Source organism: Pochonia chlamydosporia, chromosome 6 (assembly GCF_001653235.2).
Source record: "Pochonia chlamydosporia 170 chromosome 6, whole genome shotgun sequence".
Taxonomy (NCBI): Eukaryota; Fungi; Ascomycota; class Sordariomycetes; order Hypocreales; family Clavicipitaceae; genus Pochonia; species Pochonia chlamydosporia.
In genome coordinates, this window is record NC_035795.1 from 473362 (window position 1) to 501297 (window position 27936).

The 27936-nt window shown below is 49.4% G+C and overlaps 9 protein-coding genes across 9 annotated transcripts; 5 read left to right on the forward strand and 4 right to left on the reverse strand.

Annotated features, from left to right (window-relative positions):
- Positions 1-119: 119 nt before the first annotated feature.
- Positions 120-3967, reverse strand: VFPPC_09756 (calcium-translocating P-type ATPase, PMCA-type; the record flags this gene model as incomplete). Its single annotated transcript, XM_018288236.1, has 2 exons — positions 120-1328; positions 1406-3967. 2 exons carry the CDS (start codon positions 3965-3967, stop codon positions 120-122), a joined length of 3771 nt encoding a protein of 1256 aa, XP_018141162.1.
- A 3301-nt stretch (positions 3968-7268) lies between these two features.
- On the forward strand, positions 7269-8292 carry VFPPC_09758 (purine nucleoside permease; the record flags this gene model as incomplete). The annotated part of the gene is made up of 2 exons (XM_018288237.1): positions 7269-7866; positions 7955-8292. The coding sequence occupies 2 exons, from the start codon at positions 7269-7271 to the stop codon at positions 8290-8292; spliced, it is 936 nt and encodes a 311-aa protein (XP_018141161.1).
- A 775-nt stretch (positions 8293-9067) lies between these two features.
- Positions 9068-10639, reverse strand: VFPPC_09759 (calcium-dependent protein kinase; the record flags this gene model as incomplete). Its single annotated transcript, XM_022428673.1, has 3 exons — positions 9068-9073; positions 9124-9263; positions 9331-10639. The coding sequence occupies 3 exons, from the start codon at positions 10637-10639 to the stop codon at positions 9068-9070; spliced, it is 1455 nt and encodes a 484-aa protein (XP_022284234.1).
- Positions 10640-11661: 1022 nt separating this feature from the next.
- VFPPC_09760 (fungal zn(2)-Cys(6) binuclear cluster domain-containing protein) lies at positions 11662-12420 on the forward strand (the record flags this gene model as incomplete). The annotated part of the gene is made up of 1 exon (XM_018288239.2): positions 11662-12420. The coding sequence occupies one exon, from the start codon at positions 11662-11664 to the stop codon at positions 12418-12420; it is 759 nt and encodes a 252-aa protein (XP_018141159.2).
- Positions 12421-14080: 1660 nt separating this feature from the next.
- VFPPC_09762 (multidrug resistance protein) lies at positions 14081-16131 on the forward strand (the record flags this gene model as incomplete). Its single annotated transcript, XM_018288241.1, has 4 exons — positions 14081-14477; positions 14642-14824; positions 14947-15815; positions 15883-16131. The coding sequence occupies 4 exons, from the start codon at positions 14081-14083 to the stop codon at positions 16129-16131; spliced, it is 1698 nt and encodes a 565-aa protein (XP_018141157.1).
- Positions 16132-16432: 301 nt separating this feature from the next.
- VFPPC_09763 (pyruvate kinase) lies at positions 16433-18175 on the reverse strand (the record flags this gene model as incomplete). The annotated part of the gene is made up of 2 exons (XM_018288242.1): positions 16433-17600; positions 17760-18175. The coding sequence occupies 2 exons, from the start codon at positions 18173-18175 to the stop codon at positions 16433-16435; spliced, it is 1584 nt and encodes a 527-aa protein (XP_018141156.1).
- A 715-nt stretch (positions 18176-18890) lies between these two features.
- On the forward strand, positions 18891-19178 carry VFPPC_09764 (hypothetical protein; the record flags this gene model as incomplete). Its single annotated transcript, XM_018288243.1, has 1 exon — positions 18891-19178. The coding sequence occupies one exon, from the start codon at positions 18891-18893 to the stop codon at positions 19176-19178; it is 288 nt and encodes a 95-aa protein (XP_018141155.1).
- Positions 19179-21878: 2700 nt separating this feature from the next.
- VFPPC_09766 (autophagy-related protein 28) lies at positions 21879-23834 on the reverse strand (the record flags this gene model as incomplete). Its single annotated transcript, XM_018288244.1, has 1 exon — positions 21879-23834. The coding sequence occupies one exon, from the start codon at positions 23832-23834 to the stop codon at positions 21879-21881; it is 1956 nt and encodes a 651-aa protein (XP_018141154.1).
- Positions 23835-25659: 1825 nt separating this feature from the next.
- Positions 25660-27727, forward strand: VFPPC_09767 (WD repeat protein; the record flags this gene model as incomplete). Its single annotated transcript, XM_018288245.1, has 3 exons — positions 25660-26496; positions 26575-27175; positions 27249-27727. 3 exons carry the CDS (start codon positions 25660-25662, stop codon positions 27725-27727), a joined length of 1917 nt encoding a protein of 638 aa, XP_018141153.1.
- Positions 27728-27936: the final 209 nt, after the last annotated feature.

The window sequence follows — 27936 nt, forward strand, 5'->3', positions numbered from 1 at the left end:
TCGTCATGATGTATTTACAAAATCTGTACACTTGCAGCGGCATCTCTGAGTGCGCAGTTCTGCCAAGCAAATATGCAATAAAATCTATGGGTTCTCTCAACTTCTTGTGCATCACCTCTTCATCTACGTTTGGAGCGCAGAAAGCTCTCCCATGTCAATCCAGATTTTTGCGGCACAGTAGTTGTTGGCGTGGGCCTAGTAGGCTCAACCCAAACTGCTCGTGCGGGTTGTCTCCTCCGCCGCACAGGAGGTTCCTCTTCCTGATCTGTTATGCTCATGAACTGCATGATTGCAAGGTCCTGGCTAGGCGGCACATTGAGATTGCTTCGTTGCCGGAGAATCGGGTCATCCTTCAGGGTCTTTGGATGGAGTTCCAAGATATTCTTCCCAATGAAACGACCTGATCGAGCAGCATCAATCAACAATTGCAGATCCAAAGCCTCCCTATCACCCTGGCTTGCATCTTCAGTTATTGCCCCGGACGCCTCCCGTCTATGAGCTGATACCTCGCTTCGTGTTGATCCGCTGATGGGCCGTTTGGAGGCTGCAATGTCTCCCGGGCCATTCCCACTGCTTTTGCTGGTGGTTGTCATCTCTTGCGACTCTTCGTCTACTCTTTGGCGACTACGAATATGCAAAATAGAGAGACACGCGCACCAACCTTTGAATGGCTTGGTGAACCATCTAAGGAAGCGACCAACTTGCTGGAAAAAGGAGGCAACATATCTGTCTGGCACCTGACGAATCAAGGCCCCAAGGGGAATGGTAAGGATACCAAACAGCATACTCCATCCCCACTGAGCTCCAGTTAGAGGAACCGTATCAAAGGCCTCTCCACCTTTGAAGATGATGACAAATTGGCCAACAAGAGTGAGAACTTGAACACCAATAAACCAAGGGTTGCGTAGTACTCCTTGATACCAGATATCCAACTTGTTGTCCACCCGTCGACAATTATGCTGGTTGAAGAATTGCATCCAAACGTAAATATTAAACACCAAGGTCTGTAATTTTTCGAACTCAGATTCTGTGTGCGGATCAAAAATATCCAATGCTGCGTAATGGACAGTAAAAACAACTGCAAGCTGGTATATGGCTTGACCTAGAATCATTTTCCACATTGTAATGGTAATGATCGGGGCATTTCGCGGTTCCGGTTTGCGCTTGAGGAAATCGGGGGATGGATGGTCAGTGGCGAGACCCAACGAAGCGAAAATATCCATGATCAAGTTGATCCAGAGCAACTGCACGACTGTAAAGATAGAGTCGCCGACAAGCTTCGAAATGATTGTCAGAATACCGGCTGTGATATTAATAGTGAATTGAAACTAATTGTGTGTCAGTTTATGTAAAGGCAGCCTGGCAAGTGGGAATGCAACATTTGCTAGTTACAATCACGACTTACTTGACAAAACTTTTTGACGGCATCATTAATGGTTCGGCCCCAGCTCAACGATTTCACAATGGAGGCAAAGTTGTCATCAAGCAAGATAATAGATGCCGCCTCCTTGGCAACCTCGGTACCTTGGATACCCATTGCAAAACCAACATCTGCAGCTTTGAGGGCAAGGGCGTCATTGGTGCCGTCTCCAGTGACTGCTACGGTCTCTTTCATTGCGCGCAGACGATTGACTAGGAGAAGCTTATCTTCTGGGCTCGATCTGGCCAAAACTTGAAGACGCGGGATCACTTCGTCCAGTTGAGTCTCAGAGAGTTTCCGGAATGTTGGCCCATCCATCGCGATACCTCCCCCAGAATAGATCCCGCATTCGGCAGCGACAGCTTTGGCAGTCAGGAAATTGTCGCCAGTAACCATGCGAACAAAAACCCCAGCATCCTGGCACTTCTTTACCGAATCGATAACTTCCAGGCGAAGAGGGTCACGAATGCCAAAGAAACCGATGAAAATCAACCCCGAGGCAAGCCACTCGAGGTTGACGGTTGCCGGGTCGTCATCAGGATGTTCAAAAACGTCGGATTCGTCAAAATCTTTGTATGCGATAGCTACCGGACGCAACATTTTATTCGCATAGTCTTGAATGGTTTCCCGGTAGCCAGGTCTGTCATCTTCTAGCAGCCGGGCGGTCGTGAGTTGATATGTGTGGTCTTCCAAAACATAAGCGCAATATTCAAAAACAATCTCAGCGGCACCCTTAACCAATAGTCTGTATCTCCCGTTGGGAAGCCGCACGAGCACTGCCATCCACTTTCGGGACGACTCAAATGGAAGCATGGTGAGCACAGGGTTGTTAGCCCTCTCGGCTCTTAACAGTCCCATGCCCAAATGGTCTCGACTGAATTTCAACAGAGCGGTTTCGGTACTGGACCCGAAATATTCTGCGATCTTGGAGTCGTCACTCTCGAAAGCGGTCGAATTGAGCGCAATGCTGTCTTTTATGAGGTCCTTAACTTCAGGCGACATGCGATTGACAAGTTTGGCGGAGCCTTCATCTCGAATGATGGCAGTTTCTGGCCGAGCATGCCCAGCGCCAGCCGTGGAGTCTGTATCATCAAAGGTGCCGTCAAGACCAATACGGCCAGCAACAACGGTCATGGCATTCTGCGTAAGAGTGCCAGTTTTATCAGAACAGACGCAAGTAGCGTTGCCCATTACTTCGCAAGAACGAATGAGTCGCACCAGGTTGTTATCTCGAAGCATACGAGTGGTGGCAAACGCCAGCGCGACGGTGACATTCAATGCTAGACCTTCGGGAACTGTTATGATGACGACAGTAATAGACAATATGAGAATGTGGAAGAATGCCTCGGCTTTATTAGACGGTCCCTTGTTTGCCATGTCCTTGAGCTGCACCAAATATCGAATGAACAAGATGAAGAAGAAAACGGTGCCGACGATGGCGCCAAAAACGATGAGCTGCTTGCCCAGGCGACCCAGCTTGGCTTGAAGTGGTGTCTCCTCAACGTCCTCACGTAGGGACATAAGGGTTCTTCCATAGGTAGAGTTGGCGCCAACCGATGTGACAAGATAGCGACCAACACCTCGAGAGATAGTAGTGCCGCTCAGGATGAATGGGTCAGCATCTACGGCATGAGAGGCGCCGTGATCTCCGGGCACGGTCTTGTGTACCATTCCAGATTCACCAGAAATCGAAGACTCGTTGATGTGAAGACCAGAAGCCTGAATGAGCACGCCATCCACGGCCACCACTTCTCCTGCTTCAAGATGCATTACATCTCCGACGTTGACTTCTGTTAGCGATATGAGCTGTGCTCTTCCAGATCTGAAAACGGTGACTTCGCGATGCTTTTTACGCTGGTTCAGCTTTTCAAACTTGTGATTCTTCTGCCAGTCATTGGCAGCGCTTGCAAGAACAATGATAACGATAGCAATGACAACAGTAACGCCGTCGACCCACTCAATGTTGGAAGTTCCCTCTTCGGCGCTCACGGATTGGTAAATGCCAATGGCTAAGGATATGGAGGCAGATATTGTGAGAAGTATGAGAAGCTTGTCATTGAAAGCAATCCACATGAGTTTGAGAAAGGACTTTTGTTTCCTGCGAGGCAGTCGATTCGCTCCGAATGTTCTTTTCCGATCGGCAAAATGGGGATCCGGCCCGTCTCCGAGACGCAAAGAATGGTGGTGAGCATGGTTAGCCGACGATGCTTGGACGGCCTGGGGTACGGGAGGACGACCCTCTCGGCCAGCGGTCACAGCTTCGTCGAATGTGACGGAGCCATCAAGATTGGTCTCGTCGGCGCTGAGACCAGCTGCCGTGTCGGTACGAAGGCCAGCAGCAAGGCCATGGATGCCGCCAAAGTATTCGAGAGCTTCAAGACTGCGCAAAGTCAACAGCTGGTGTAGCTGGTAAGGCGTGAAAGCGAAGTTTCCGGGCGGCGTGGGCGAGTCTTCGCGCATAATCTCAGCGATGGGTCTGGCATTCTGGCTTTGGGTCGAGCCTTGGTTGTCACCACGCCGAATTGGTGCAATAGCAATTGAATCCATGAAATCAAGGAATCAATGGTTCAAACTCGCGAGAGTCTGGGAGGTGGAACTAGAGGCGGTATTTCCGAGGCCTTCACGGACTGAAAAGGCAGTGGTTGAGCATGTCCATAGAATGCAAAGGAAATTGAGTCAAGCGCAGGTCGGCTCGGTTGCAAAAGGACGAGATGTATGCGTTTCAATGAGGGTAAGATGGCAGAACTAAACGCTCGTCGGTGACAAATATTTAAAAAAAGACAAAACAGGCCCTGTTTGAGGCGAAACAGAGCTGCAGTTTAAAAAGATAATGCAACAACGAAAGGGATGATTTGCCCAGGAATATTTTTTTAAGTTGAGCTTTGGTGGTGGTGGTTCGTCGAAGTGTGAGTCTGTCGGAAAGCAGTTGATTGGACTTGGGAACTTCGGACTGAACAGCGCAGATCAGTGTGGAGACGCCAGCCAGATGGCCCGAGTGGTACATATGCGGATGGGTACTCGGTACAGTGAATGGCTGCGGTTGAGCAGGTAAAATACAGCTAGACCATGTAGAATTTACTTGACGTCGATTCCGGGCTGTTGTTCCGGCCTGCAAGTGGCACATGCAACGCTTGGGGCGCAAAACGCCTCAGTGGAAAGATGAGCAGGCTCCCCAGCACGGGATGCAAGTGCCAAGGCTGAGATGCCCCACCCAATTGCAGCACATATTGTGTCTGGTCTGGCAATTTTCTGGTTGAAGCCTTGAAGCCCAAAAGCCCACCACCGTTGACATGCAAGCCCATGACCAGGGTAAGTAGTGGTCTCCGGAGCAGGCATGTTGATCAATTGATGGCGCTGGGTATTTACTAGGAAAGTATTGACTGTTGCTGGTCTGGTCTGGTCTGGTCTGGTCTGTCTGAGCCGATGTAGGCTGTGGTTGGTGGTTATCAAGGAACAGATTAAAGTCAATTTGATACTTAAATACCCTCGTCAACTCCCTTCCCGCATCCCGCATCCCACATTACACACAGGCAATCTAGTTTTGTCATTAAAAGAGCACTCCATGCTTGTCACAAACTACGGACTCCGTACTCTGTACAGTTAATGAGGCTTGACCCATTAGACGCTTTTGTGGAGAATGCCAGTTTTCTCTCATCATTGATCCTTCACTCCATCAATTGCTAGAGTTTCCCTTTGCCCCCATCATGGTCAGCTCCATGCGAGTTGCCATGCACTTTATCATGTTCTTGTCGCAACTAGTAGCTTGGCAGTCCGACGAGCCAAACACGTTGGTGGTTGCCCCGGCTTGGTGCTCCATTTGATCCCACTACATCAAAAAGACCAAATGAACAAATGGCCAATGGTCTCTGCCTGCGGGGATCCCGGTAAAATAGATAAATGGGGGCTTGCTTGACTCTGGGTCTATCACTATTCCCATGCCATCCCATCCCATCCCATCATCAGAACCACTTGATCACACCTTTGGTCTGCTGGTACAGGACCGAGCGTTGCATTTATCCTTGCCTTGACGACGTAACAGTAACGTCCGGTATGCACAACACAACAGACCGACCCTCCATTCATCATCACCCAGGCGTCAAATGGCAAGATCAAAGTGGCTGGGACCGTGGAGTCGATATCGGCAACCCCGTGTGGCTCAACCACCAGACATGCATGCATGTAAGCTCAACACTCAACTCTAAAAAAGCACATTGAAACGACCTTCGCCAGCGCCATGTGCAAGCAAATTAGTTGAATTCTCGACAGGTTTTGGTGAATCTAGAAAACTCTATAGTAGAGCTCACGAGCCTGATCACCAGTTTACTACGGTGCCTTCAAGCGAACATGCATATGCCCGGTCATGTTCATGTCGACGTAATCAACCAAGCGGGTAGCCAAGTCTTTAGTTCCAATTTTCAGCCCAGTAGAAGTTTTCAACCTGGGCGCAACAAATGCTCTCACAGTTTGGGTTCCTCCCATTAGTTAGCCATCTTGATCTAACAGCATATGCACTTCTCCTCCATCCCCATGTGCCATAACTGGACCAGGTCTTGTTTGAAATCACACCAAGTCGAGCCCCTGTGATCAATCGAGATCGGCCATGTCTTCCCTCAAACCCATGATATGGGGCAGGGCAGGCAGAATTGATGTCGTTCTGCTGCATGCTAGATATACATGATAGTCCAGCCCACACGAGAATACGCCTAAGGTTGACCTAAGACGGGGGCATTCAAAGTCTGAGGAGGGAAGATTTAACTATCAATATTCATGACAGGTGCAATCATAAGATGAAGTACCGGGTATGGAGTACGTCGTATTAGCAATGGCAACAGTAAGTCCTCAGAAGTTCGCGGCGTTCATTTCAGTATGTCTTAAAATCCTGCACAGCTCAACACAACAAAACAAGCGAGTCGAGACTTGGATTTGGACGACCAAGGCACCACTCCTTCCTCAAAAAGTGCTTAATGTACCTCTTTTCAACATTTGATAGGTCGTTTCATCTCATTTTCCTTTCGGTTATTCGACGTTTGTGGCCCAAATTCGGTGTTTGCTCTGAGGTGCTGTGAGCTTGGTGCCACGCTGAAACCCCGTATGTGGTACAGGACAACCCAACCCGCATCAAATCACTTGTCTCTCGAGTACACAGGCAGCTGAGGTTCATCTAAATAGATATGACACTTATATTCGTGAAAGTTGCCACTGACCTCGCTTCGTTTCTCGCGTGAGGAACATCCGCTACACTAGTTTGTAGAACCACGCACGGAAGGGGAACTTTTCATGACATAAAATTTACAAATGCTACTACGTAGACTACCTTATTCCCGCTGTGGTTGTTCAGATACTTAAGCCCGACATCTTCCTCGGCTCCTCTCCCTGTTCTCTGTACCCTAGAAACTACTTGAACCACCTCCAGAATTGGCATTCTATCAACACCATATTGCCACGCTGAATGCGCTACTGTGAATCCTCCAGGATGATATTGGGTCTAATACCTCTTTTACTAGATGTTGTGTTGGTCCAATGCCAACGTTTAAGCCCAACGGATGGAGCTGGTAGCATCGTGGCGCCACGAGTAGTTATTTTGTCCATGGTCAGTCAATCAATCGTGAAGCCTCCATGTCTTCTCCCTAGATCTAAGAGTCCTGATTTTACTTCAATGCGATAGTGGCGTCCCGAAGCACAGGTATGGCATAGACGGTTCAACGAATCAAAATTAGGGAACCTCACAGCTGTGTCAACTGCTATTCCTGGACTGTCAATGCTTTTCCCCAGCATTTTTTGTACCGAAACTGGGCATGTCTGTCAACTTACACTAGGAGAAGGAGAGATCAATGCCGCAGCGTCAATGATGGCATTGATACTGTCAAACCGATTTGATTTTAGACAGACATATTTCCTCTTCGCGGGAATTGCGGGCGCCAATCCGCACCACGCCACTATCGGCAGCGTTGCCATTGCTCGTTACGCAGTTCAAGTTGCACTTCAGTATGAAATAGACCCCCGATCACTGCCACAAGATTGGCCAACTGGTTACATCTCCTACGGGCGTGATTATCCACTTCAGTATCCTTCAGTAATATATGGGACAGAAGTTTTTGAAGTCAATGACAACCTACGTCAGGCAGCATTTGCACTGGCATCCAAGTCCAGACTCAGTGACCAGAACGGCCCAAGAGAATATCGGTCAAAATACTCTGGCGGCGGATATCGGGATGCCGTGGCTACAAGAGCACCAAGTGTTGTCAGATGTGACATTGCAACGAGTGATGTGTACTACTCTGGCACGAAGCTTGCAGTAGCTTTTGAAAACACGACAGAACTTTGGACGAATGGATCAGGCATATACTGCATGAGCGCTCAAGAAGAGAACGCGACTCTCGAAGTAATGGTTAGAGCCGCCATTGAGGGCGTGGTTGACTTTGCACGTATCATACTTCTCAGATCAGGTGAGTCATCGAACATACAATACCATTTGAGTCCTTGTGGCTCTGGGAGAACCATCAGAGTCTGGATGGATGTTGAATGCTACTGCAGGCTCAAACTTCGATCGACCACCGCCCGGGCTGTCGGATTGGGAGCATCTAAGGCGGACAGATCAGAACGGTTTCTTGCTTTCCATCGAGAACTTATACAATGCCGGAATAGAAATTGTTCGTGGCATCGTTTCCGACTGGAATTGCACGTACGAGCGCGGAATAGAACCGAAAAATTATATCGGGGACATCTTCGGTAGTTTAGGAGGTAATCCGGACTTTGGATTTGGGAGTATCACGGCAGGTAAGAAAGTCAAATCGAGGGGTCAAGATGCGGATTTGGCTTTCCTAGAGATGGAACGACGAGAGAGATTTGGTCTCAGGGCTGTACTAAAGTGAGAGCTTGTGGCTGAATTGAAAGCTTTGTTTCCTCGTCTATGCAACCTGACTGTAACCCAAACATTGTCATCTTTATGTTGATGGATTGAACCGATGAAATTGCACACGCGTCACTGGCACGAAGTCACGGACACAGACAACCATGGCTAGATGCGAATTTTCATGAGTACGTCGTCACTTCCGGCTGGGAATGGAAGAGCAGTGTCTGGCACGTCGCGAAAATCTCTAGAAAATGTATACAATAGCATTTTACTGATGGCGTGGTAGCCAGGGAGAGATCATGAAGCTGCCCCGTGCATCTCGATGAGCCTAAAATCTTCAACCAAACCTGGGCATGCTTTCCTGCAATGGCGGAGTGCAAATGATGTTCCACCGACGAGCTATCCAAAGTGCAGTAAAATGGACTGCCAACAGTGCGATATGTGTGGTAAAACTCACTCGGTGTCTGGTTCCATCCCAATCGTAATTTGATGTGGAGGTTGGCCAACCGAGTTCGATCGCAGCCATGAGAATGAGAGGCATTCCCACCTCGAGGGTTATGACATACGGCCAACAAGGTCGAGTGAGAGTGAAGACTTTTAGAAAAAACAGTGTCAGGCGAAAAACAGATTCCAACCTATTGCCAGCGGGACCAAATCTGGTAGATATGCGGTGACCTAAAATTGACATCCGATATGCCAACTCGCCGGCACCAGTTCGGGGCGGTGCCATCAACAGACGCGGAGTAGACAATTCCGATATATCAGCTTCTAAATTTTGTGTCCGGCTTTCAAGTTCAGGGCTTTCCCCGTCCCTTTCATGATTGTTTTGAAAATGGCGACGATGACGTACTTCATCGTTCAGAAAGAGGTCTGTTCGTGATGTCCGTCTAGAGTCCTGAGATGCGTTCACAGACTCTGCCAGAGGGGTGCCCGTAGAAGCATCCCCATTTCGACTTCCCCTTCGGCCACGAAACTTCTCTTTCTCGGGATCTAGGTAACCAAGTGTTAGAGACTCGTGGAGTCCGGAGCCCGGAGACTCTGGAATGGGCAGGCTTACCGGGGACAGGTGTTCCGGGCGGCATCGGTGAGTCTAAATTCTGTACCCGGCTGGCAGACCAGTCACCTTTTGTAATATTATCAAAGTTGGTCTCACTCCTCATAGCTAGTAGAACTTCGTTTGCACTTGGCCTGTCGTGTGGGTTGAGAGCTAACAACTTCTGCAGAAGTTTATACAGTTTGGAAGGCAAGTCCGGGCGTTCTTGTCGCTCGCCTTGAAAACCTTGCCAATCTGTTATCTCAGCTCGAAGTTGATCAATGTCTTCTAGCTCTTCTTGTATAACATTAGCCCCTTGGTAAGGTAGTCTTCCAAAGCACATAAAATAGAGTATCATTCCAAGCGAGAAAACATCTGACTTGGTTGTGAAGTTTTCGTATTTTCCGCTGGCATCTGGTTTTAATACTTCCGGGGCGCAATAAGATATCGTGCCTGTTGATCCAGTGGACTTGCGAATGGCGTTCTCGGGTTGAACCTCACCGAAGTCACTAATGAGACAGGATAGCTTGGCTCCCTCACGATGGAGGAGGCAGTTGCTGGGTTTCAAATCCCGATGAATGTAGTTTGCGCCGTGCAGGTAAGCAACCCCGGAAGTGATATCTTTGAAAAGAGAGTATATCTCTTCAAATGATAACTGAGGCTTTGTTGCAGGTCGTGGTGCTTCCGCTTGACCTTTGGATCGCCTTCGCATGTTTTCCTTCAATTCCTCCTTGGTGAGTTCTCTGGGTGCGCTGCCAACAAGGTACTGGTGGAGGTCACCGCCGTTGCAGTATTGTTGTAGGATGAAGGCGCAAGCAACACTGGGTCCAAATCTACTTAACCGGACGTCCTCCAGCCAGACATGGCGATAGGAGACAAGATTGGGGTGAGAAAGCTTTGCTAGCAGTTCAACCTCGACCAGTACCTTCTCCAACCAAGAGTGGTCATCGCCTACCGGGACTCGCTTGCAGGCGAAGTGGCCAAGAGGGCATCCATCAATCTCATGTCGCACTAATAACACGACACCTTTACCTCCCCTTCCCAACACACGTTCTTCAACAAAGAAGGTCCTGAAATAGTTCGGACTAAAAGCTTCTCTCCGAATTCTACTGCTTGCAACTTTCGAGACTCCCGGGGTGCTAGACAAGAATTGAGACTCAGTCTCCCTCTGCACGGTTTCTTGTGGAGAGGTCGAGCGGGACGCGGACCTAGTTGTCAATGCCGGTTCGACAAGTCTGCGGATGGGACTTGGAGGGCCATTTCCACCAGCAAGATGTTGGTTGCCCGTTCTCAGCATACGAAAGTATTCCGGGTCGGCATATTCATGGTTCATTTCATACTGCCGCTCAAAAGATCTTTCGGGGGACGATGAGCGGCCTAGGGGTTGGTGACATGTGGGACATGCGGAACCACGTATCTCGAGTCGTTGCGATTCTGGATCCCGAACGACAACTGCATGGCGATGTCGCCTACACAGGGATGAGCATCAGTCCTGAGTTTCTGTCTATATTTTTGCAGGCGTCACAATAGCAGCACAAAACAAATCGGGAAGGACAAGAGCACACTAGCCACTCTGCTCCTGGAGATGGGACTCACAACACGATCTCATAGCCCTCCCTTGGATGGTAGGGTATCAGCGACATGTCAGCACAGGGCAGAGTCGCATTTCGTCGTCTGCGATCGGAGCTCGAGATTCGAAGGGAAGAGCTTTATGCCAGGCGGTAGACGCAATTTAGACAGCGGTATGATCTGCTGCCATCCCTCAAGTTTTGTCCAGATGTCGTGATTGGCACAAGTGCCTGCCAGTCAACAGCGTCAAACTGTCAGGCAAGAGCTACCTGAGCTCCAACCCAGGTGTCAACGTGACTGGTTGATGGCAAGATCCCCTCCCCCGCCTTTGGCATAGTTGGAGCAGGCAGTCAAGTCCTTGTCCGCCAGACACCAGACCAGAGAACAATTGACGCACATGCATGCATCCATGCAAATGCTCCACGTCCTCAAATGTCAAGTGACCGCAGTGGGGCAGACAGAGGCTCAACGGTTGTAACAATTCCTCAACCACACTTGACTAGACCTAATTGATTCCATTGCGGTACAAAATTCTCATCTTGAATTACCATGGAAGAACTCCGCCAAGCATGCGATCGTTGCCATGACAAGAAGTTGAGATGTCCCAAGTCTCTAGGATCGCCCAGCTGCGATCGATGCGCAAAGGCAGGTGTCCCCTGTATGTTTAGCCCTCCTCTGCGACCGATGCATCAGAGGGATAGAACATGTTTAGATACGGGTTCGCGGTCCGGTTGTCAACATGCACAACCCTTCATTAATTTATATCCTATCCAAAGTTGCCCGGACATGGCAACTCCGACTACTGGCGCGACTTTACTATGCTCAGGTCAAGGTGACATGGGCACATTGGTTGGCATCCTCTCGGCCCTCCAGCCGATATGGGCAACACTCTCATCTCCCGAGTTGTGCCAGATTCTGCAACAGCAGCTGCACCATGGGGTGGATGAAGTCAACTTGGGCTGTGACACCCGGGCAGCACTAGAGCAGTTCTTAGACTTGGCACAGAAGCTCGCTATGGGCTATCACCATGACACTCTTCCGCCCTGGCCACCAAGGGGGCATGACAACGACACATTTACCCGTGCCCAGCGAGAGGAGCGGACACTAAACCAAAGAACAGCACCGAGCCCGGACCTGGCCATGACATATGCACTGATAGCATGCCACACCAGGGTGTTGGATGTAATTGATGCCATAGTCAGATTTGCCACAGCTTGTGCAGACATGGCTCCCTTTCTGTCGCCGGGGTATGATCCAAAATTCCAAGTCCCGGAGATACGAATTGGGGTATTCTTGGCACCTAGAGCCGCTGCCGCTTCCATCTTTCTGTCAGCATTGGTGGAACTCCAAGTTGATCTCGTCAGTAAAGCGCAAGATGTAAGTAAGCGATTTCAGGAGATATGTCGTGCAGAGCAAACGACATCAAAGCAACTAGAGGTATCGATGTTGCAATACGAGCTTCTCGTCGACCGTGCTCTCTCCTGTCTTGAGGATACAAAGAGACTGAAATCACACGTACTTCACATTGGGCTTAATTCTGCTTGAACACAAGGAGCGACAAGAAAGCTGGAATCAAACAAATTCGTGTCGGAAATGTATTTTCGTGGTATCACCCTGCCAATTTCCTCGCCGCGTATCCCAATCATTTGACATAAAACAGACGGTATGGACACAGGAGTAACGTACGCACGTCTTGACAGAGATAGTATGTGCAACTAGTACTCTGCTGCGATGTAAACGCTCGCTTGCGGCCCGCAGAGATGTTTGATATGGCCTCTACTGGCCAGGGACTGACGGCCGCTCTTTGGTCTTTCGCACATCCGGCACCCTAATGTCGTGAACGTAAGCAGAGTGTCTGGCACAATTTGTGGGTGCATGGGCGAGAAACAAATGTACAATAAGAAGAGTCTCGTCAACGAGATCTCCTTCAAATTTCACGGCGGGATTGAAAATCGGCGGTTTCACGAAGTCATGCGTTCACCTGGACAGGAGCCGCGACTACTAACGGAGAAGTCGCGAAATCCGGATGAAATTTGGCACAGACGTTGACCGGAAGTTCTAAGAGCCGTTCGATAATATGCACAGAAATGCGCCAAACCCTTTGGGGTGCTGGACCTCAACCATCGCTGACGTTTTGGGCGCCACAACATCAGGCTTCCTGATCCAAGTTGCTGAGAATTGGTCAAGTCATTTGCTGCTCATTGCACCAGACGTTTCTTTGTGTTGACATGGACATCTCGTGCCTCGACCCGAAACTACCAGACCTCTAGGAACAATGAGAAACTTCGAAACCAAAGAACAGAATCCCAGTAATCCCCGATCGCTAGACCACCCTAAGCATTCATCTCCGACTACGGTGTATTCTCGGATTTGTGTACAGAAGGTTTTCTCATGCATGTAAAGAGAGAAGAACATGAGTACGTGAAACGTTTGACATCAAACAGGAAGAACATTGAAATTTGGAGACTGGAACTGCCGAACCACGTGCGACACTGTGTTCCCCAACAAGGGTAAGTTCAAAGTTGGTTATGTGTACTCGTAACAACCAGAACTTTAAAAGTCAGAGAGTGCTCAAGTAGACGTGCTGTTTTGCTCCTTTCCTATGAGGTCCATCTGGTGCATGTGTACTCTAGTATGGCGTCTGCGAAAAATAACAAAGACTTGAGTGCACTGATGAATCTGCTCACTTTGGTCTGGTTCATCATCGAGCATGCAGCAAATGGCCCATGTCCATTCTGTTAACATGGACATGGAATCCGCCAGCCAGACAGCGCCTTCTTTACGGTCGCACGGGCACAAGTGCAAGGGGGGAAGTTCTCGAATAACACGGAGTAGGACTACAGGCATGTTGGCCAGACAGAACCTTGCGCATCCAACCAGTTATGATCGGCTAGCAGACGTACCGCAACTAGGTTATGCACGTACTTAAGTAGTTGTGTCAATGTCTGGCCCTGGTTGGCAGAGTGCATCGCGAAGGGAAACGCACTGGACGGGCATTGGCACACGCCCCGCGGACCAACAGAGCTCGAATGGCTCAAAGTCCGAAGCTAGAAGAACACTTATAATGCGTAGACCCTCACTCGATGAAATGGTTTCATAAACAATACATACTAGCCGGAGTTTCCTCGCCTTCGGTATCATTAGCAAAACTTCCTGTCGCTAGGTTTTGACTCGAGGAGATTGCCGATTCCATTTGCTCCGTAAGATGCCAGAGAATACCATCCAGGACTCTTCCGCCCGGAGTTCCACAGCAACCGAATCCCGGTCTGGTGAGGCGATAAGGGGATCAGTTGATGGGAACGGCGACATGGAAGAAAAGAGACACAGAACTCTTTATAATGCTGGCAGAACTGCCGCTACCAATCCAACTGAGACGAGCAATTCACAATCGCAACCGACTAGCCATGTCGCCTCCGCAGTCGATTTCGAAAAAGGTTTACCCGCAGAAGGCGAATTGCAAGTTGGTGTAAGTGACGACGGGAACATTGTGTGGTGGGATGGTGATAATGACCCTGAAAATCCTTTCAATTGGCCAACATGGAGGAAACTTGTCAATTGTGTACTCATTAGTGCCTTGACGTTTGTGACACCTCTGGCATCGTGTAAGTCAGCCCCGGGAGTTTCCCTCATACTTAAATACTTCTTCAACTTCACCCTTCGGCCTTCGTTTTCCCTGACACCGTTGACTGACACCTGTTTGGCGAGACCATACGTATATATAATTCGTGAGCTAACAGTAAGCGTATGGCAAATTTGCCACAAATAGCCATGTTTGCGCCAGGTGTTCCGTCTTTGATGACAGAGTTTCGTAGCACAAGCTCTGAGCTGGCGTCATTTTGCGTCTCTGTTTATGTGCTTGGATATGCAACAGGTCCGATGGTCTTCGCACCACTTTCAGAAATGTATGGTCGCCCGGTCATTTACAACATTGCCAACATTGGCTTCATAGGTAAAGGAAAATTGCCCCCTACTATTAAAAAAAAAAGCGGCGTGAATATTTACCCTTGACATGGGTTTGACGTCCCAGACTCATTCAGAGAGCCCGTAGCTAATGAAACCTGTTTGTTATAGCCTTTATCATTGCCTGCGCCAAGGCACCGTCACTTGATTCATTAATCGCTTTCCGGTTCATGAGCGGTGTATTTGGCTCCTGTCCTATAACCAATGGAGGCGGTACCATTGCAGACATGATCGTACAGGAGAAGCGAGGTGCTGCCATGGCAAGTTTTGCTGTTGGACCTCTCCTCGGACCCATCATTGGACCAGTAGTTGGGGGAGTCGTTACAAACGCCCTTGGTTGGCGCTGGGTGTTCTGGATTATTGCCATAATTGCCGGAGTACTTTCCGCTCTGATGCTGCTATTCTCCAGAGAAACATACGCCCCTGTCATACTTGAACAGAAAGTACGAAGACTGCAAAAAGAAACAGGCAACAGCTTATTGCGATCAAAACTTGATCCGGGACTCAAACCACGAGACTACTTTAGCAGGAGCATTCTCCGTCCATTCAAAATGCTGTTGTTCTCTCCCGTCTGTATTATCTGTGGGTTTTATGTCGGCCTGGCTTATGCTTACCTATATCTCATGTTCACAAGCCTAACGCCACTATTCATGCGTATCTACCATTTCGATACTGTTCACGCTGGTCTAACATTTCTTGGCCTCGGAGTTGGAAGTATGATTGGAGTGGGTTACTTCTCCGTGTCGAGTGATAGGTATATCAAGAGAAAGGCGGCTGAAGACTCGGCTGCTACCGAAATGAGAGGAGAGCAGCCATCGGGTGTCAAACCGGAATATCGCCTACCTCCACTTAAGATTGGTGCATTTTTACTACCCGCCGGGTTTTTTATCTACGGTTGGACCGCAGAATATAAAGTCCATTGGATCGCCCCTATCATCGGCACAGCAATTATCGGGGTGGGAAATTTGATCATATTTATGGTACTGAAGCACCTGCCTTTCACTCCACACTTGGCAGTTACATGTTCATGCTAACTCAGAAGCCCAGGCTCTCCAAATGTACCTCATTGATAGCTTCACGATATATGCTGCATCTGCTCTGGCGGCAAATGCTGTAGTCAGGTCTATCGCCGGGGCTGTATTACCACTTGCTGGCTTGCCAATGTACGATAAGCTGGGTCTCGGTTGGGGAAACAGTTTGCTTGGATTCATAGCCATGGTCATGATTCCCGCTCCTTGGCTCTTCATCAAGTATGGCGAATACCTGAGGAAGACATTTGAGATTCAGAACCTGTAGAGATGCGCATAGGTCAAAGGTCGATGTGGCTGGATTTGTAGGAGGATATCATTTCCCAAAGTATCAAACTCAAAAAGAGCAAAGACACAACGTTTTGAGGCACAAATAATAACACCTTGGAAAAGTTTGCGTTCATAACGTTCCTAGCCCATCCCTGTGGGTCATCGTACCCTGCATAAAATCTATCAAGTATTTTAGTCGTTTCCTTCAACTCCAGCATATTATCAATTTCATATCTCCATCAGCCCCTTTCCACTTGATGTCTGCCTCTCCCCCATGATTTTTATTTCGCCTTGTACTCCTAGGCCTGGCCAATCCCCAGATGCTCTGGATCAGCCCGGACGATTCGTAATGTGTTTGTATTTCCCATGCCTCCCTTCCAGCCTTGCACGACAACAACAGTGTCACCTGGGGTCAAAACATTCAGCTCCAGGGCATGGTTGACAGCCCACTTGATACGCTTGTCGACGTCCTCCTGCCAGTTCACCTTATCAAAATCGGGCTTGGCCTCGGGGAAGAGGAATGGATAGACTCCACGGTACAAGTGACTGAAGCGCGAGGTCGTGGCGTTTCGAGTGACCATGAAAATAGGGCAGACAGGTCTATACTTGGATAGAAGTCTGGCAGACTCGCCAGAGGTGGACAGCACGATGATACCGCCAGCGGCCAAATCAAGGGAGGCACGGACGGCAGCCATAGCGCATGATTCAACAATTTTGACAGGGCGCTGGACAAGAGTACACATCTCCTCAAAGTGTGACACGTATGGGATGGAATTTTCGGCTTTCAGACAAGCCTCGTGCATTTCGCGAACAGCTTCGCATGGATAACTTCCCTTTGCTGTTTCACCAGACAGCATGACGCAGTCTGCTCCATCGGTGATGGCATTGCCAACATCGCTGATCTCGGCGCGAGTGGGACGGGGATTCTTAATCATGGATTCCAGCATCTGGGTGGCGCAAATGACAGGTTTCCCTGCAATATTGCACATAGCAATGAGCTTCTTCTGTGCAGCAAAGACTTCCGCTGCCGGTATCTCGATGCCGAGATCGCCTCGGGCAACCATAACACCATCAGTCTCTTCGAGGATCTCTCTGAAGTTGTTTAAGCCCTGGCGGTTCTCAATCTTGGCGATGATTTGGATTTGCTTTCCCTCCTCACCCAGTACTTCGCGGATATCCTTGATATCTTGGGCCCGGCGAATGAACGAGGCAAATACCATGTCTACACCATTCTTGACGCCAAACTTCAGATCTGCTTTGTCTTTCTCAGACAAAGCGGGAAGATCAACATCAGTGTTGGGAAGGTTCACACCCTTTCTAGATGAAATGAATCCATTGTTTCTGGCGCGGACTTCGACGGTCTTGTCGTCTTTGATGCTCAAAACGTCGAAGGCCAAAACGCCGTCGTCAACGTAAATGACTCGGCCGGGTGTAATGACCTTAGTGATGTTCTTGTAGTCAACATACCTAACAAGGGTAAAAAGTTGACGCATCATTGTCAGTCAAGCTCAGCAGTAATTGATAGAACAAGAGTTTTGAACGCAAGCACAGAGGGTTTTGAGCAACAGCCACAGTGTTGCTGGGCAAAATCAATGGACTATTATAGAAGCAGGCTAAAGGACTTACATGTTCTGGGTGTCGCAGCTTGTGGCGTAGCTTTCATCGGTAGTGAAGTTCATCACAGTACCAACAGAGATTGGGATATCTTCATCGTTCTTTGTATTGCCGGTACGAATCTCTGGGCCCTTGGTGTCAAGGGCAATGGCAACGGGGCGGCCAGCGTGACAAGCAACAGCAGCTCTGGTGTTGTCAATGACAGACTGGTGATAATCGTATGAGCCGTGGGAAAAGTTCATGCGAACAACATTCAGGCCAGAATCGCGGAGCTTATTGATGGCTTCAACGGAGTTTGTTTTAGGTCCGATAGTGCAGATGATGGAGGAGCGGCGATAGTTGTGCTCGGGGCTGTAAGCTGTGTCGAGCGAAGCTAACCAGGCGACTCTACCACCAGTGTCAAGGTGGTCCTGCTGAGCGGCAGCCATGATACTAAATGAACGGGAGCGGCTCTGGACCATTGTAGACGATGACTGATGCCTATTCAGAAAGACTAGTTGTTAGGATTGATTTTGAGGGCAAGAATAAACCTGGCCGGGAAGATCAGCAGCAATCAAGTTGAGGCTGACAGCTGCCAGATAATAACAGCGAGAGGTGGTGGGGTTTGCTAGTGGCGATATAGAGGAACAAGCGTACTTTGAGAAGGGTCTGGATTTCCAAAAGTAGGAAACCTCCGGATGTGAAGATTGGAGTTAGTTGGCTTTGCCAAGTTATAGGCAGCTGATTGAGAAGGGAGAAGGCGGTTGAATAGGGAAACGAGAAGTAAAAAAAAAAAAAAAAAACAAGGACAAAGGTCGAAAGACCAAGGACTGCCTGGTGGGGGGAGGGGAAAAGATGATGGATGCAGACAGCTCGGGGTCAATGTCAGAAACAAGGCCCTGGTGCTACCCAGTCAGGCTTGGCCAACCCAGTTGAGTCTTGGACTTGACCTGCCTGGCTGGCCCCGCCTTTGTTTTGTCTTCTTGGTCCTGCAAGGTGGGCACAAAGATCTCCGTTCTGCGGTGAGGGATAAGGCGGCGCCAATTGTTATCTCTTGATGGGGCTGAAGAAAACCATAAAGTAAAAGGTGAGAATAAGCGATTCTGCTCAACTGAGCTAAGAGAGATACCACAAGTCGCGGAAGCTGCCTTTCAGGTACTCCGTATGTTCACCAAAAATCGCCTATCTGCTGTCTCAGGTCAAGTCTCATTCATCGGAGTCAATTGGGCATCTCAAACTTGCCCACCGCCGCAAAATGGAACATTGCAATCATTCCCAAGCTTCTCCGTAATTCCTCTCTCACCACCCACCCGTCTTGACCACGTGGAAGCAATCTTGAATAGTACCAGCTGCCGCATTTGTACGCAGCTTTCAGCTGGCCACAAATGCTGCGTGGTTCCTGGCCCAGAGATCAAGAATGACCGCTCCACGAAGGTCGTTGAGAACCCATAAAACTGTTGACGCTATAACGTGTAAGTCCACAGGAGAAGAATCCTCTCACAACAGCAGCCCAATGCAGCCGCTCAACAGGTCAAGTTGTCCTCGTCGCCGAATAATGTTGTGCGTCAGCTTTCACCCTTGAGGATTTTGTCTGTTTGAGGCATTTGCAAACAGGGGATCGCTGCCCAGTCATAGAGGCTACGATCCATCATGTATCCTGCCCGCCACCTCCGACTCGGGCGGAGCTCGAGTCAATGCAGTCTCTTTTCATGCTTCGGGTCTGGGATTGTACCATCTCGAGTCCCAACAAAACAGAACCACCGAAAATTCTACCCCCCACGCCTGTGAACTACACTTGACCCTCCATCCAGACCGACGCTGGGACAAACTCATGCTAACCAGACTTCCTCCAATGCGACAGTTTGTGATGGGAGTACATTTTATCTATGACCGCATGCTTATACACCCTGCATATTACGGCATACCAGCACCTGGCCATTGTTAGCCAACCACCGCCAGCGTCCCTGTTGTGGGATTGCGATATCAGCTGGTCATGCTTTGCAGATATAGTTTGCTCATTAAAGAATATACGGCAGGTTTCACTAACTCCAGATGTCAATTATTACTAAGAGACTTGACCCTACGGATTGGCAAGGCGCATTTGGAGAACCATGGCCATGTCGGCACGGAGCATTCTGGATAACATCATACTTGGCAACCATCGAACTGCTTTATTATTACTGGCTGCAGCAGAGTTCCACAAGCCCAGGGCGCTTGATAAACCCCGAACCCATGAAGCGCCGACGGAGGACCGGGAAGGTGTCCACTTGTCCAGAGTCCCTGCAGGAGACGTTAACTGGCTTGTTCAGAATTGTGGAATCGTCCATCACATCTGGAAGCCGCTGTCTTGTTCGTCTCAATCTACCTGTAGTCGAAGGTCATAATATTTAAACAACTCTAAAGGTAGCTCCCTTACACGAAGCACCTCAACCCAGTGTTTCCAGGCTTGGTGGAATTGGGAGGTGTTCCGATATAGGTGCCCACCTACTTTAGTTACTCGTGTCCACAGACTAAGTATATGATGGTCCTCGTAGACTTGACCGAATAATAATAAGTTTGCACGAAGTAAGAAGGTCTCAGTGCTTGCCAAACACATTTGTTATGCCAGAGGTCCTGTCTGGTGGTGAACCGTCAAGGGTGGTATTAGTAATCAGCCTCGCTGACTCAACTCACGGCTATTGGACTTGTGGAAACTTGTCTCACGTGCATCAAATACCAAACCAAGAACCGCTGGGTGACTCTCAAAGCTGCTGGCACGAGGAAATGCGGGTCGGGTGACAACAACCTCTCTGTGCCTCACTTCGAATCCAAACTCTCCAGTTCACAACTCGAGGTTAACTAGCCTTCTTGATCTAGCTTCTATCACTGCCGCCTACAGATGCCACATCTTGCTCGCAATACTTAGGTACCGAGCATTAGTACACCGCTCTTGGCCTCGGACCACTTTCTCGACCACAGCAGCACATTCCGTTGACGACTTTTCTAGCGATAACAAACATGGTGGTACGTAAATTGCTACTCTATTCTAGAAGTGACCCAGGTGGCACTGTCACCGTCGCTTGAGTTGAGATAGTGGCTTCTACATGTCCTCTTCTTAGCGCCATCGTCTAAGAACCTTGCACAGCTTCTCAACCTGCTGACGTTTGGGCTCTGGTCAAAGGTTGGACGATTAACGCACTACGCCTTTGATGCCGTACTTAGTAAGTAGCAAACTTGGGAGCTGTTCTACGCATTTTGGTGGGTTCTTCAGTGACATGCTAAAGCTTTTCGCAGTTTCCGCCTTTTTAGCAGGCATGAAGCGGTCGACCGGTTTGACGTGAGTTACGATTACACCACAAATGTATTATCCTGCTTCAACAAGTTGCTCACATTGGCCCGCTCTCGGGATATCCCAGGCTTAGCTTCAAGACAGACAAAGTTGCTGGTGATAATAAGGAGGTTTCAAAATGGATTGACAAGTATCTTGGGGTAGGGGAGTGGGTAATGGATCAGTCCGTTGCCTTTGCAGGATCCAGCGGGTTTTTCGAGCGAAGGCGATAAGGCATGGCGAGTCATCCATGTGACTGTGTATTACATTTCTATTTGCCGATATCCATACTCAATCTCTTGAGATAACTTTCTATTTTCAAAGAAGTAGTCAACGATAGCACGCAGGCCATTCAGCCTTGCAGACATGGCATTGCACCTGGCTGCAACCGCGGTTAAGGCTTAGTTCTTCTACTGGCGTTTTGAGGCGGCCTATATTTTGTTGCACAAGGATCTAATAGGATCTGAGCTTATCGTCGAAGAATCAACGGCTTCTCCAAGCTGAAAGCCTCAATCCTGCATGTGCACTACCTAACTGACATTACCACGGTATCAAGCTCTTTTGTCCTGCCTATATAGTAGCTAATTATTCCAATCGAAACTGTCAATTTTCATTAGTATCACAAGCCCATTCGTTAGCGGGTCCTATAAGAGTTGCAGCCGTATCAGATGTATATCTGTCTCGATGCAAGCCGAATTGATGCTCGTTTGAAATTTTGTATTACAGTCGATACAGCACTTATTCAGGAAATGTTGGCACCACCACTGAATCAAGCGCCAGAAATCGTCTGGCGCATCGCCCTACACATAGCAAAATATCAACTCGCATCTTCTAATGCTTATAATCTAATCATGTTCGGCCAGAAATTCGAGCGGTACCTCGTTCTCGCTATCCTGACTCCGAGAATGATCACCGTCGCCGTCTGTGTGCAAACTTTTCAGTGAATCTTCTTGGATTATTGGAGTTCCGGATTGGTCCAGTTGATTAGAGCATGGCCGGATTAGATCCGCTGAAGCGTCACCATTGCCACCTTCGGGCACATCGTCGCGCCGGTCCATCACATCAGGCTCTTCTCCTATACTTACCTCACTGCGCGTTGCTAACTCTCCACCTAGACCTTGGGAAGCTAACATACTGATAAGGATATCTTGAGCTTCTCTGAATGCCTCCAACTCGGCACCAATAGCACATATAAGAAGATTCCAACCATGTATTTCGGCTTGCCGCATAGCCTGTTCCAACTCTTTGAGAACGCCACTCATATCCTTCAACTGAGCTTGCATAAGATCATCTCGTGTGGGTACTTTCTCCTTACCCTTAACAGTCGGCTTGGAAGTGCCGCCTTCCTTCAGCAGGCGTCGAAGCCCTGATTCGAAATCAGAAACCAAAGAAACGACATCATTCCACAGTGCAGCACCCTCTTCTAGCGCTTGGTGGTCTTCGCCAACTTGTTTCTTGCGCTTCTGTAGGATCGCAAGCTCAGCTTCCCACCACGACTTGGCCATTTCCTCTGTGCGACGTTCAGGGTTGAGTCGCAAATACTCCAGTCCACCAGTCAAAGCAATCTCATCGCATAAGTCGCCGTCGTCTTTGTCAAACACGCCCGGGTCGAGTGGTAAGACAGGAGGTCGCCGTACAAGAATGGTGAGCTCCGAATCCACATCCTTCAAGGCCCCTCGATATCCACTCAAGCCTGCTTCTCTCTTGCCGTTGGCATCATCGATTTTGTCCTTGAGCGACCGGCGTTGATTTCGAAGTTTCACAAGCCTTTGTTCAAGCATGCTGATCTCTTGATTCACAGAACCGTACCTTGCGCTCAGTTCCCGGAGCTGCTTCCCCAAGGGCTCTTCTTCATCACCGTCGAACGCTGCCAACTCCGACTGTATGCCGAGACGTCTTGTGGCAAGCTTACTGAGTTGCGCAAGAGCACTCTGGCGCTCCGCCATGGCTGTGTCGATTTGATCGCTTTCCTCCATCCGTAACTGTATCAACGAGAGGATGGCTCTACTCAAGCCATTCCTAGCGGACTTCAGCCCTGAGAGTCGCCTTTGGGCAGGTTGTCGCACTGGCACGATATTGCCTTCTAGGGTTGATACTGGGGGTATGTACAAGCTCCTGGGCATTTGAGATTTTGATGTCGCCGTGGAATAAAATGTCCCCGTCGGTGTACTACTTCCTGTATCACTGTAGCAGTCAAGATCTTTAGTAGTAAATGTGACATCTTGGGTCTTGCTACCAGCTACTAAACCCTCAACTTGAGAGTCCAACAGTTGTTGAATGTCGACCTCTAGAGCACTTTCGCGACGTCTGATGCCACGCCAGGCGGTATCTGGTTGTTGATTGTACATGATACTCTCATGCGCTCTCTGTTCAAAAATAGTTCGACCAATGTTTGTTCTCGTCGTTTGCCGTATCTCGTAGGAATCCCGATTTTGTTCGTGTTTGAGGGACGGTAGGTTGGAAGGTTGAGGGGCGATCATCATAGACGAGGAAATGGGAGGAGGCGGACCGGAGAACATGAATCTTGGTCCTCTCTTGTAGGATGAGCCTGCAGAATTGTCCCTTCTACTGGCAGGCGATTTGTGTGCTAGTGTAATCGGCGAGCGAAACCTTGTACGCTCTGACACGTCTGCACTGGCATGTTTGTCCGCCCGACGCGATGAGTTGTCTGATCCCGGTTGTAGGTATTCGAGCTCGTATTCGGGCGAGGATTGCGAGGTAGGTGATATAAGGGGCATCTTCGAGCCACTTCGCGCAACATGATTTAATCGATCAACGATGGATGGCGAGGTCGCTGCCATCGTTTGTAGGCAGAACTCCGTCACAATAACTACACAAGCTCATGCATGGGTGGACAGCGAACTGCCTAATACCCAGCCTAGGTCTTGATAAATCTGCTGTCAAAGTCATATAGAGGAGAGCAAGGTGGGCGAGAATCGATCCTGAAGCTTGACTAGCACAGGTATTCTGCTCACGAGGTCTGGGGTTGCAGGAGAACCCTGGTGCATATGATGCCTGGTCTGGTGGCCTCCTCCAGCAATAATGACATCTGGAAGCAATGTGGCGCCACGCCAAGTGCCTGCTATGTGGCTGGTGGAACCTTGAAGCTCGATGTTCTTCGATGTCCCCAGCCTTCACATGTTCAATGTTGGGGTCTGCTAATTCCATGTCCCTAGCAGATGTGCCCAGCTCCATGTCTCCAACGTTCCACAAACAACCAGTTGACGACCGCCTAGGAAGCCTGCAATTAGCTCTCCGTGCATTTTGTTACTGCAGAACCTGGTATAATACCTACTAGGTACCTAGGTAGGTACATAACATGGAAAGTACTTGACTTTGGAAACTATCTAAGTACCTAGGTACTTGGGTACAGAGTAGATTCCTGCTAGGCTGAGTTCACCGTGCCAGCGTTGAGCCAGCATTGGGCTCTTGGGTCATATTTGGTGGTGAGTTTGGCCTGGCTTCTGGATGTTCAGTTTGCCATGTTGAGATGGTACGAAGTAGACTGCTGTTGTGTTATCAGCCAACAACCACTAGACGGCCTTACGTTTCCGCAATATGCGATCTCCAAATTGATAATAAATTAAAAGACGTATCCAAGTAGCAGCTTGCCTACTCACCGGAGACACCTATGCGAGTCACTAGGCCGCTGGTTCATTCATCCAGAAACATACGGTTGGGGAATGAATCACCCGCCATTTGCAATGGTGTCATCACGATTCACGACTAACCAAGTTGCTTTTCCACATGTTTCGGCGCTGGGTAGTCAGCCTGGCGAGAATTTGTCTGGGCTGATAGCTTCTGTCTGCTGGTTCAGTGTAAAAAGAGCATTGAAAAAAGGAGGTACTGTAGTAATATACTGAAAACAGAAATGGGCCGACTGAGCAAATTTCCGACTCTTTGTTTCAGTAATTCAAACGAGACGCCTGAAGTCCATTTTCAACCCGTGGTCCGTACTACTTCAGTATATTGGGTATCTTGCAATTCTCAGCAAGGCTGCAGATGTGAATGTGAGAATGGGACAGATGGGATAGACAAGATGGCCGATTTGTTGGCGCATGAAGAGGGCAAGTGGTTGGTGGCTGCTATATCCGAAAACTTGGTACGGGTGGCAGTCTGGTGTTTTTCTATTCGCAAGTGCTCTCTATTGATACAATTGCGCTAGTATCTGGGGTATTTGCAACCAATCAATTGATGTCTGCTTGAGTTGGCATATCGACTCACCGCATTGTCAGTAGTCCCATTAAATAACATTGAAGTCAACTGGAGGGGACGAAATGGTAAATTCCGGCACATGTCTGGTATCGTCCCAGCCCCAGCTCCAAAGCTCAGTTCGGTCCGACAGCCGCCTCGCCATATCCATCCTCGCAGATCAACTGCCAGAGACGCCACCTGCTTCTCTCATCGCGATACGAAATCCACCACCTACAACATTTCGTCCAACTTGGCCGGAACAAGGCTATCCCTTTGTAGCAGCCTCACAGACCATCCCGGTAAATCATCCGCGTCGCCCTCGACCAATTCATCCTTCGCAGTCCATAACCTCGTCTTACAGCAGCTCTATAAAGTTGGACTCGGCCGCTAACAGCAAGTACGCCACCTGTCAATAGAGAATCAAGTTTGCCCATGAACCAATCTCAACAGCTGCCTGCAGCCCGAAGGCAGGTTAGCTCGGAGGCATACGGGTCTCACGGCGGTCAGCAAGACGAGCTGCACATGCCTGGCATGTCTTCAAGTCCACACGGTCAGGTAGGATCACAGAGAGAATACGCGCCACAAATCAAGCTTGACCACCCGCCTGCAAACACCCACCCCGCCGCGCAGACCCAATCTCAACACCATCACCAGCAACAGTCCGCTGGTTCAGGCGTGCCAAACGTCCTACAGCCCGGTGGCCTGTCAGCACGACCAGCAGCTATTTCCTCGAATACGGCTCCTACCCTTCCGACAATGCATGGCGCGATGCCACTTCAATCCACTGGCCCGCCGCCGTCACAACAAACTCAACCCACGCACCAACAATCACCGGCCTCGATCGAATATCAAACACCACCGAAGCCTTCTATCTCAATGTCTCATTCCCACGCATACTCGCGCTCCAGCCCTGCCGCTGGCTATGACGGCCCGACAAGTTATCATGCCTATACTCCCACGACGCCTGGCGGCTCAGCACCACAACTCGTATCACCCGCCGATGCTGGCAAATATAATGCACCTGGTTCACAACGAAACTTCTCTAACACTCCGCTTGGCCTCGCCGACATAAGACCCCGTGCCGATTCTAGCATGTCAGATGGAGCTCCTGGCTCCACGGGACAAGACATCTCGAGTACGCAGCCTGGGCCAAGCAACTACATGGCCCCATGGGCAGTTTATGCCTTCGATTGGTGCAAATGGCCTTCCCATGGGAACGGCGCAGGAAAGCTAGCATTGGGTAGCTATCTCGAAGATGGCCATAACTTTGTACGTAACTCTAGCCCCAGAAATCACTCGCCCCTTTTGTCCATTTCTCTGTGCAGTCAGCATTCTAATGCCACTTAGATCCAAATCCTAGACAGTCAAGTTGTGACTACCACACAGGATACGTATAGTCCAGGTACATCGAAATACAGCCTAGATTTCACCAAAGTAGCGGAGGCGACACATTCCTATCCGGTTACCAGACTTCTGTGGGAGCCTCCATCCTCTCAGAAGCAGTCAACAGATCTTTTAGCCACATCTGGCGACCACCTTCGGCTTTGGTCCTTGCCATCTGAGACTCAAGCTACCCCAAGCAACAATATAACCCGCGGGGGTCGAGATGCATCTTCCATCACAAAACTGACGCCGCTAGCCCTCCTATCGAACTCCAAGACACCGGATCACACGGCACCTCTCACATCGCTTGACTGGAATACGGTCTCGCCAAGTCTGATCATTACGTCAAGTATCGACACGACATGTACCATTTGGGATATCCCATCACTGACTGCCAAAACGCAACTGATTGCTCACGATAAGGAGGTCTACGATGTGCGGTTTTGCGCTAACAGTGTGGACGTCTTTGTGAGCTGTGGTCAAGACGGCAGTGTGCGGATGTTCGATTTGCGCAGCTTAGAGCACTCCACTATTATATATGAGCCGACGGGTAAAGAAGATAGAGGTACTCACCACTGAATCCGGTCCCATATTATAGCAACCAGAGTGCCTGTTTCATGCTGCTAACACTAATTCAGATGGCAGCGGCCGCTCAAGTCCGTCTCATTCACAGCAAACCATAGGCAGCCCACCTCCTCTGCTCCGCCTTGCAACATCGCCCCATGACACACATCTCTTGGCAACATTTGCCCAAGATTCGAGTACGATACGCATTCTGGACGTCCGGCAACCGGGCCAAGCGCTTCTTGAGCTCAAGGGCCACACTGGTCCGATTAACTGTGTGGAATGGTCACCGCTTCGACGAGGGACGTTGGCATCTGGCGGCGACGATTGTCAAGTGCTCGTCTGGGACCTTATGAGTTCAAGTTCTTCAGCTGGCGGCCACCCGCCAAACGGAACACCCCAACAGGATAACCACAGAAATCCTGTAGCCAGCTGGGAGTGTGAATACGAGGTCGGGAACCTCGGCTGGGTTCCTCACCTTCAAAATGCCGATTATGGAGAATGGCTAGGAGTCAGCGCGGGCCGTGGCATCTGGGGGACGCGCCTCATGTAAAAGCATTGAGTGTGGCGAAATTCAATAACTGGGGACTTGCCACGAAATGAACATTCAGGCAACCGCAACCGGAACCCAGATCGAGACGCCTTCAATAAGAATGAACTGTGTCAATTTGGGTCCGCCAGCCACGCCAAGTGCAGCATGCAACTTCACGGGTGACAAACAGTTTGAAGACTGTACTTCTTTGTTAGCAATGCCAGGGGTAA